This window comes from Nelumbo lutea, chromosome 4 (genome assembly GCF_056320005.1).
Source record: "Nelumbo lutea isolate HS-2025 chromosome 4, American lotus-T2T, whole genome shotgun sequence".
Classification (NCBI taxonomy): Eukaryota; Viridiplantae; Streptophyta; class Magnoliopsida; order Proteales; family Nelumbonaceae; genus Nelumbo; species Nelumbo lutea.
The window spans coordinates 31,173,722-31,184,241 of NC_142687.1; the positions used below are offsets into that span (position 1 = coordinate 31,173,722).

The window sequence follows — 10,520 nt, forward strand, 5'->3', positions numbered from 1 at the left end:
TCAAAGTATAATCCAACTAGTTTTTTTTGTAGTACAGAGGTATAACCCAAATTTGGCTTTAACTTTGAAGCCTTGAACAACCTCCTTAGTAATTCGTTTTCTAGAAAGCAATGCATTCGGTTCAACCACTTCAGCCATAAACAAATAGCCCAGGTAGGTCTTCTATTCACATGGCTTGTCCATATAAGTCCCTTTGAAGCTCCGTTTGTTTTGACATAAAAGAAACTAAGAACTCTCAACTTTCAAACTGAAACACATCCTGGTTACAGGGGAAAAAACACAGAAACATAACACTTGAGAGATTTCATTGATCATAGTTAGATATAAGGGTTTTGTCTAATTAATGCAGTTTGATTATAAAAGAAAATGATTAATGATCTAATAACTACCCAAAGGGCATATGAGCATAAAAGTAAACCTGCTTCTCAAATTGATATAAAGGTAACATGCATGATACATCCAAGTCATGCAACACAACTAATACCATCAGTTCCAGCATTTAATGCTACTTGTACAATTTCCTGTATCATTAAACATGTGACACAACCGTAGGTGCCCAGCATCCACAAGCTGCATGCTTAGTATGGTAAATGTTGTTGTAGACTTGTAATCATGGTCGGTCCATGCTGAGGGCCTACTTGTAGAATTTGATCATGATCTTGGTTGATGGAGTTTGAGGCTACTGCTACACCAGTTGAGAAGAAGTATTTAGCAACTACAAAATGCCACTGCTTACAATATCCTTTGTATTTGATGTTAATATGTTATCCAGTTGGTGCTGGTACAACTTCCATTCAGTAAATAGGGTCAAGGAACAAAATTCACATTAATCATGACAAGAGTAATATATTTTCCAATTGGACGTGCATAAACTAACTTCCCTTTTTTAGCTTTTACTGAACATTTCTGTGGACAATTATCATAATGGTAAATGCCGGATGAAACTTGTTGAGATAATAAATAGTAATTCTAGGGCTTGGAATGGTGATGTTATTGATGAAAACTTTATTCCTTGTGCAGCTCAAAAGATTAAAAATATCAGTTTGGCTCAATTTAATTGGGAAGAAAAATGATTTGGGACACAGATATGAAACGAAATTTCTCTGTAAAATCTGCTTATTATGTGGCTTATAATATGGGAAAGGGAAAAAGGTTGGGAGAGTTGGAAATGAGAATAATGCAAATATTTGGAAAAAAAATGGCATGCTAATCTAGATCCTAAAATAAAGATGTTTCATGGAGAGGCTGTAATGAAGCCCTAGATGCAATTGCAATTCTGTGCAAGAGATGCATAAAGCAAAATGCTCAATGTCAGATTTGTGGGGTGGGAAAAGATGACAAACTTCATACTCTCATAAAGTGCAACTTTGTGAGGGCAGTGTGATTTGGTTGAGAAATTCGAAGTGATTAGTTGAGTAGCTCAGATTACTTCTATGAATGGTTAAATGACTCTTCAAGCATGCTGATAAAGAAAAAAGACTCTTCAAGCATATTTGGAAATTTCTATCATGATAAGAATGAGGCTATATTGACTCTTGCTTCCCTTCTTTGGAATGTATGGAAAACCAGGAATGAAATTTGTTTCTATGAGATTAGTGTGCTTGTGAAGAATGATTTATTTCTTATTGACATGTTAGTAAAAGCTCAGAGGTTGATTTGGTAACAGAATTGGCAAGAATTAGGTATGGGAATCTCACCTCCTATGCAAAAGTCAAAGCTCATGAGGGGTGACTCCCAAGCCCATTAGGAGAAACCTTAGAAAGGCTGGCTTAAGATAAATGTGGATGGAGGATTCAAAGTATCAGGTGGTGCATCTTTTGATGTCACAGTTGTTACTGGAAGGGCCATTTTATCTTTAGCAAGTTTGAGTCAAGATGTTCTTTGTCTCCATTTTCATGCAAAAGTTATAGCTCTTTTTGAAGGTTTCAGTTATTAAAGACTTAGGTTTGAACAAGTGAACTATGGAAAGCGATAGCACAGGGATTCTAAACTTGATTAGCATGTAGCCTTACTAGTTAAGCGGCGAAGGCCGACCACTATTAATAGAACTTTGATGTTCTTGAATAAAATCGATGGGCTAAGGCTTCAACCATCAATACACCATAAGGATGTTACCAGTAACTTTGCAGTTGGCATGTAGCCTTTTAAAGCTTTTGCTAACAAAGTGATAATATACCAATTTCACTAATAGGAAATAATAAACAAATTCAAACATAAAGCAGTAAAGCCTCCTACGGTCCTACCTCAGTTCTTATGCTGCAGTCTCCCGCTTTCTGCACCAGCATAGGGATCAATCCTGACATTTATTACAGTTGGCTTCTTTGCAGAAAATGATTCAGCAAGTGCAGCCTTGAGTTCTTCAGGTGTTCCAACAAGGTAACCTTTTCCACCAAAAGCCTCAATTAGGATATGATATGCTGCATCAGGGACAAAAGATGTGGGTGCTGGGTCATCTTTGTAAGGCCCTTGAATTTCTTCAGGGTTTCTCCTATCGCCACCATATACACCACCATTGTTAAAAACAATCAAAACCACAGGTAACTGGTACCGCACCACTGTCTGCAGTTCATGAAAGAAAGTATTTCAAAATGAAAATTATTTTAAGCAAACTACCACGCATGAGTACATTAACATATATAACTAACAAAATTTACTAAACGACAACACATGTAGCATTTAATTTCTTGAGATCTAGTAAATATTTTTTGGATAAATAACACTCATCAAGTAAAAACATTTGTTTGGATAAATAATACTCACCAAATAAATACATAATAAATTTGTTTTAACTTGAGAAAATGGATAGAATTACATTAATAAGGTAAGGGAAATTTTCTTTACTATCTGGTTTTCAGGACAGTTTTTAGATGAAGTCCAAGATCAACCAAAAATGTAGCTGATATGTTTGCAAAACAACGGGTCATGATCAAATGTTTTTGTGGTATAATCCTCCAGGGTGGGAATTTTTGTTTACAACAAATAATATTGGTGAGAGCAGCTAGCCAAGGCAGATACTCCAGAGTGGTGTTTGACACAAAACTGTACATTTCTTGTTATGGATAAAGAAATCTTTTCTATCTGGGAGATGATAGCAGGGTACAATGAGGACATAAGTATCATGGATTCTCCCGAGTTCTCATAATAAAATTCTTACAACTCTTCACCCAGTCGCAGACTATCCTACACCAAAAATCAGGTTGGTAGCCAAAACTCTTGCTTCTCTACCAAAAATCTTAGCACCAAAGGTATGTCTTCCCCCAAAACCATTTAAATAACCACCAGTTGGCAGTCCCTTTCCACTTGTACTTCTGTCCAGACAGCTGTTGAAGCATATTTTAATCCTTGAAGTAATACTAACAATTTTACCCTCGAAGAGTTTCCAAAACCAACCAATCCTCAGAAACTAATTGAAATATTTCCCTTGTCATCTCGAATTGCTCCTCCAATACCAGAAGCATCTCGGTTGCCTACGTTGCACCCATCAATGAAGTTACAAAAGTCAAACAGATCACCCAAGCATTCATGCAGGATGCATTACCACTTTGACTTGCTAGGCTTAAAACAGATGGATCTTGATTATAGATCCTAAAATGAATCATATCTCTTTATGGAGGCACCAATGTTATCTAAACCAACCACAGGCATTTGAAACATTTATGACATGCTCAACCAAGAATGACTGAGCTCTAACCATCCACCTTCAAATCTAACCATCTCTTTATGATATGCTTTTGTATGAAAGGTATCAAAGTAGAAAATGCTTTCCATGATTTTCTTCATGGCATGCACAAGTAAATTGCATGCATTTTGACCTAAGAATGCTATAACACATGCTGCAATCCAGTACCTATGGCACCTAGTGCCGGTGGTTGGTACTTGGTACCAACCAGCAATGTCATGCATCAAACCACTTACATTCATGGTTCAAAGTATCAATACCCTGGATAGGCAAAAACCACATACCCAGAGTTTTTAATAATTGATTTTTATTTTTTTTCAGTTTGATAATTCACAGATAGAGATATATTAGGATGTGTATTATTAGTGTTTAAAGTTCAAACCTATTAAAAGGCCCTAACTCTCAGTATTTAGCATTTCGGTGACCCCGAAAACCAATATGTGTTGTATGAATTATGATACGATACAATATGCATCAATACTTTGAACAATGCTTCATTATTAAAATATGACATTGCCTATTTGCCTGAAACTACAATGAATAGAATATGGAACAGTATGGCATGGCATCTGCAGGCATGTCAAGAGGCACCTCAGCTGAAAGCAAAGAAAGAAGGGAAAGAAAGCCTGGAAACAGGGATCGCTCAATTGATGACAGCTCTAGTAGTCCTACATATAAAGCTCTCCAGTTACATTCAATGATGCAAGCATGGATGGACCTTAGTTGGCCATGACCAGCCATTCAGAATTATAGATAGTGGACTTTCTCAACCAGCTATACAGCACCAATAGAGCAAATATTGATGTCCTTTATTCTTTACTCGATGCTTAATTATTTTAAGAATTCATCATTTAATTATTAGGCTGGAATGCTTGTTTAGTTAGTATCTCAATAATAAATACTGAGTTTAGGCTAGTTCCAAGGAATTTAATCAAGGTGACAATTAAATTAGGAATCTCTCCTCTAGTTTTAAATTTGTTTGAAAAGGAGCAACAGAAGTATCAGCATAAGGTGCCACTAGGCCCATTTAGACCCATGTAAGCCATATTTCAGATACCTGGGACCAATATTGGGTGATAGCCAATTTTTAAACCTATGTTTCAGATCTGACAAAATCAAGATTTTAATAGCTAGTGTTTCAGATGAAACTGATAATATGGCAGGACATGGTGACCTATGACATGCTGATGGCTTCCCTATTATCAGTTTCACCTGTGGGACCAAACTGAAATGAATTCCCATACATTGAGTTTGAAGCTTGGATTTTTGGTATCACAATAAAAAGTACAAATTTAGAGATTTGAGCAATAAAGCATGGCTTCACATTTCTATCTTAAAGTAATCCGGTTCCCTTTAAATGGGGAAGGGAAGGGGCCATTACTTGGTTTTATGGTAAAACCTCAGGCTGGCAAGTGTGAGAACACTGGACCAACAGTGGGCAATAGGGAGGGAATTCTCTTCTTTTTGCCACTTATGACTTTTTTTTATAAGTTTCTGCGACTTATGGCTTGTGAAATCAAATTATGATAGAAGGCTATAATAGATATCCTGAAATTCAAAGTTTCAAACTGATCGCAGGAAAAAACTAAAAAGGTGTAGCTCACATTTGCAGAATTACAATGACATAACCCAGCTAAAATAGATGAAAGTTTCAATTTAACTCTTTGGACTCATTCAATCCACGTGGACAGAAAAGTGTCAAAGGAAGGCAATGGATTGGAGTCAATGAATGAATAAATCCTGAGAGTTGAACAGCAGATAGATCAGATTAAACCCCAGACAGAACCATCTTCCATACCATATAAAGAAGAGTCCATTCAAGAAGAAAAACAAGGTAATGTTTTATCAGGAGATTCAATAAGGAAGCTGGAAGAAAAATTCTAAGCTAAGATCAGATACATGTAGAAACATAGGAAGGAGTCTGGATATGTTTCAGGTAAATACAGTAATGAATCAAAAGACTTACTGATATAAAATTCGTGGTTTACAACAGGTGAAAAAGAATCGGTTAGCATTAGGCTTGTGAGAATCCAATAGTTAGTTTTCTTTTATCAGTAGAATCCAATTGTTAGTTTTGTTGCTTTCATTCAATCAGACGTATGGAACACTATCTGTTGTGGGGATCTGATAAATGAAACCGAGGAGAATTCAAGATACTTTTTCTATTGTTCATATGGTTTAATCTCAGTTTCTCCAGTTTATTTCTTCAGGCTTATCCGGATGAATTATTTTGTTAGTAGAACCCACCTGAAACCCCCTCCCAGCTTCTCAGATTGCCTAGTTGCTGGTTGAGTGGTCATTGGTTAAACAAGAATTTCCGCCCTCGGCTCCGTTGATTAGCAGTCCAACTTCTAGCCAACAGTAGTGTATTGTGTGTTTCTCTGTGCATATAATAAACGGATATATGTATAAGAAAAGGGTCAAACCTCGACTTCCATGGCACTAAACCCAAATCCAGAATCCCCTTCAACAGCAACTACAAGGCGACCAGGTGATGCCACAGCAGCAGCAATGCAGTAACCCAGACCAACTCCCATTGTTCCCCAAGTCCCTGCATCCAACCTAGTCCTTGGCTCCGTCTGAACCAGTACAGACCGACCAACATCCATCGTGTTTGCACCTTCCGAGACCAAAATCGGAGCAGGGCTCCCCTCTGCAAGAATTGCATCCCTTATAATTCTCATCGGTGTAAGGAAGTTAAACGGCACGATATCCTTGGACAACTGCAATTCCATCCTTGACACGTTCTCCTTTGCCTTCTTCGAAATTGCTTCAACCCAAGGATGAGACTTCCCTAAACAGAAAGGATCATCCTTAATCTCTCTATTTATCAAGCCCACAATAAGACGAGCATCACCAACCAAACCCAGGTATGGTTTCCGAAGCTCAATTTCTTCCTCAGAGATATCAACCAGAATAAATTTCACGTCCTTAGACCATCTAGGAGGCTCGCCAAAGTGCAATAACCAGTTAAGCCGCGCGCCCACAACGAGTGCAACATCACAGCGACCAATTGCAAGTGACCTTGCGGCCGTCGCAGCCAGTTCGTGTGTGTCAGGTAATAATCCCTTCCCCATGGGTGTGGGCAAGAAGGGGATTCCCGTTGATTCAACCAACTTTTTCAGTTCATTCTCGGCTCGAGCAAAAGCTGCACCTTTCCCAAACACAATTAGAGGCCGGTCGGCGTGTCGGAGCAAAGACACTGCGTTCTCAATTTCTAGGCTTCCAATAGTCTTTCCAATTGTTTGTCCAGTCCTGGAATTCTCGGCCGCAGCCAAGAGCTTAACAGCTTCAGACTCCGAAACTGTTTGGTGGAGAACATCGGATGGGAGATCCAAGTAGCAACCACCAGGCCTCCCCGAAATTGCGTGAGTGATGACATCGAAAACGTGAGTAGGGATTTCTGAAAAATCAGTCACCTTCGCGGCGAATTTCACAAAGGGTTTCACGGCAGCAATCTGATCAAGCTCCTGAAAATCTCCCCTACCGAAATCCTTCTGATCACAGGAGCCAGAGATCAAGACCATCGGCCATGTATTAACTGCAGCGTTGGAGAGCCCAGCAAGCCCGTGTACGCAGCCAGGACCCGAAACGGTAAGGAGAACTCCAGGTCGACCGGTGAGGTAGCCGTACGCAGAGGCAGCATATCCGGCGGATTGCTCATTGTGGAAGGCGATGAATCGGATGCCGAGAGAAACGGCACGGTTTGCAAGAGAGGTTACTGGAATCCCAACAACTCCGAACATGTAATCAACCCCAGCACGAGCAAGAGCTCGAGCAACTAGGAGATTTCCATCTACTAACGTTTCTGACTTGTTTGATTCTAAGGTTAGGATTTCCATGTTCTTTTGCTCCGTCTCCGCCATAAGAGCTGAGCTCAAGGTGAACTCTGAGCGAGGATTAGGAGTTCCAGCCTTCCGGGTAGCGAAATGTATCAGCGATCAGAGAGTCAAATTGTACAAGGTGGAAACGTGAAAACCTCTTTCGACAGGATAATCAATGATGCCCGAAAGACATTATACGGATAACCTTTGACCAATCAAAACCTTGCACAATCCAACCGGTCTTAGCTGTAAACGATTTCGCTTCTGACCGGAGCAACGGGGAACCTGAAACGGAGAAAATGAGGGAACTCCGAGAAGAATCCGGTGAGATAACTCCGAAGCTCAATCTCAGAAGCAAAGTAAAGACCAGATGGCGCAAAGTTCACATACATTGTTGTTCGGGGTAGGGGGCCTTTTATAACCACTTCGTGCACTCATTCTGAGGCCTTTGTCAGGTCAGGTATGATTATCTCTGTTTCTGCCAGTTCGGGTGCCATCCTTTCTGCTAGGACAGAACCGCCACCGTTCCTTGTCAGAGCCGTCTCTGTAACTGGAGATGGTGGTGTCAGGTGGCGGTGACCGTTTGAAGTGCGGCCGTCAAGCGTTAGATCACAAGTCAGTCAGGTGTGCCGCCCCTGGGTACGAACTTCCTCGGTGTCAGGCATGGTACGGTTTGGCGTTCTAGAGGCAAAGTTCTGGAGTGGTGAGCGAGGTAAAGTCTTGAGTTCGGAGGTATGTCTTGTATTGCCATAGTACAGGCCAATTCGATGAGGTGAGTCCCGAACTGCTATAAGGCAGGCCAGTTCGGTGAGGTGTGTTCCGAACTGCCATAGGACAGGCCAGTTCGGGTTTGACTTGGGGCCCAAGGGAGAGTTCGGGTTCCTAGTAGTGAGTTCAGGCTGCTGGTAGGGAGTTTGGACCTGCTGGTTCCTCTAGTGCTCACGCCTTAGGCGTGCTGTTGTGCCAAGTTGTTGCCTTTGCCACATGTTGCGTAATTATGAGGTCGGGCCAAATCTTCCTTCATCACCTTCCATCACACCGGATGGTCAAATATCGCCCACCAAAAATCAATGCACGATTCTGAAGCCTTGGCATTTTTCAGAAAAGCGGACCGAGCCCATTATTCAGGGTCAAGGGTGCAACTCAATGCAAGAATTTACGTGGCTACCTCACGCGAGCCGGGTCCATTCAACTTTTAGCTGTCGAATTATCGATGAATCGAATCTAGTTAGGGGCAGGGTGTATCGAGGCCCCGTTCCGATAATTAATATCGGCATTCTAAGTGCGGTCGACGGGAGTATCTGGTTATCCAAATCGATTGGTTCGGTTTTAGTTTGAATTTTTTGAAAAATCAAAGGATTGGTTCGATTTTTGGTTAACCTACAAAAAATCAATAGTTAATCAAACCGACTGGTATATATATTTATATTTATATTTTATATATATTTTTAATATACGTTATAAATTTTTATATATTATATAAATGTATATTCATTATATATAAATATATATATATATATAATATTTATAATAATCTATTTATAAATATATTATATATTTTTAAAATATTTATAATATATTATATATCATTTATTATTTATAATATAATATTATATAGATATTTGTATAACATATATTATAAATATAAAAAACCAAAAAACTGAAGAACTAAAACCGATGAACCGGTTAACCGATGGTACTGGTTTGGTTTCGGTTTGGAGAAATAGAAAAACCGGTACCACTGGTTCGGTTTGAAAAATATGCCATGGTTCGGTTAATTGAAATGTGGACACCCCTAGCACTAGGCTATTTGAGTTTTCATTTTCTGAGGTAGAGTTGTCCGTAAAAACCCCTATTATTTATTAACAGGGACAATCAGATCAGACCCAATTATACTCCACATCTACATCCATAGTTAACTTCATTTTTATATCATAAATCTTTAATATCTTAAATGAATATCTTAAATAAATATCTATCTATCTATCTATCTATATATATATATATATATATATATATATATATGAGACTGTCTACATCGTCATGCATTTCCTTGCTCCATTATCCCTACCCAGCATTTTCCTTGACTCTCTCTCTTTTCACCATTCCTCAATTCCTTAATTAACTCAATATATTATCTATGCTATCTTCCCACAACTATTCACCCCTCTCAATCTCTTTACCACATAACTAATCTCCTTACTTAGCTTTTCTCTCTCTCTCTCTCTCTCTCTCTCTCTCTCTCTCTCTCCATGTAATTATTCTCCTCTCATGATGCCATGTCACCACCCTTCTAATGTTGGTAATCAATTAATGTCCATTACATTCTCTTCTCATAATTTATCTCATTAGTGAGATAAAATACATCCCATAAAGTAGAACCAGTTACCATTCCTTACAAAATTGGATAAATTATTTTGGGAAGATTTTGAACAATCTTCCATTTCCATATATTCATCTTCCATTGCCAAAGAACAATATGAGTTGCATTAAAATCCTAAGTCAAAACCTTGTAAACCCCATTCTTGGATTATATAACACTAATGATTTACATAATTAACACTGATTAATTTAATTAGCTTTATTTACATAATTAACAATAAAATGGTTAGTTATAAGTTTCCATAATAATTAGTTTAATTAACAAAATTACTTAGGAATGACAATTTTCTCCATCCTTGTTGGGTACTCAACCTCCTCAACCCAATGGGGATTAATAAGGCGGGGATGGGGATTAATAGGAATCCCTAATTACGGATGGGGACGAGGATGGAAAGTGAAGTCCCTACCCTACCCAGACTTCAACTATATATATATTAAATACTATTTGCATTATATATACATCAAAATATATTAAAAATATTATTTAATTTAAAAAATTCCTCTATTTTAAGTGAATCTATTTTCCAAAAATACTTTTAGTTAAAATTTTTAATCAACTTTAATTATATAGTTAACAGTAAATTGGTTAATTTCATTATCTTAATTAAGGAATTAAGAGAAAGGGTGCTGGATTG

The 10,520-nt window shown here is 38.4% G+C and overlaps 1 protein-coding gene across 2 annotated transcripts; it reads right to left on the minus strand.

Moving 5' to 3' along the window:
- Nucleotides 1-401: 401 nt before the first annotated feature.
- LOC148854979 (Thiamine pyrophosphate dependent pyruvate decarboxylase family protein) lies at nucleotides 402-7,893 on the minus strand. 2 transcript variants are annotated; one of them, XM_088983798.1, is made up of 3 exons: nucleotides 6,106-7,893; nucleotides 2,244-2,559; nucleotides 402-682 (listed from the first exon to the last, which is right to left on the minus strand). In XM_088983798.1, the coding sequence occupies exons 1-2, from the start codon at nucleotides 7,543-7,545 to the stop codon at nucleotides 2,245-2,247; spliced, it is 1,755 nt and encodes a 584-aa protein (XP_088839924.1). In that variant the 5' UTR covers nucleotides 7,546-7,893; the 3' UTR covers nucleotides 402-682; nucleotide 2,244. The 2 variants fall into 2 exon arrangements, with proteins under 2 accessions (XP_088839924.1, XP_088839925.1); XM_088983799.1 differs by having other exon boundaries at nucleotides 402-685.
- Nucleotides 7,894-10,520: the final 2,627 nt, after the last annotated feature.

Coding starts and splice junctions, on each gene's coding strand:
- LOC148854979 (XM_088983798.1), bottom strand. CDS start 7,545: ATGGCGGAGACGGAGCAAAAGAACATGGAAATCCTAACCTTAGAATCA. Junction 2,560..6,105: donor TTAGTGCCATGGAAGTCGAG/GTTTGACCCTTT, acceptor CATGAACTGCAG/ACAGTGGTGCGGTACCAGTT.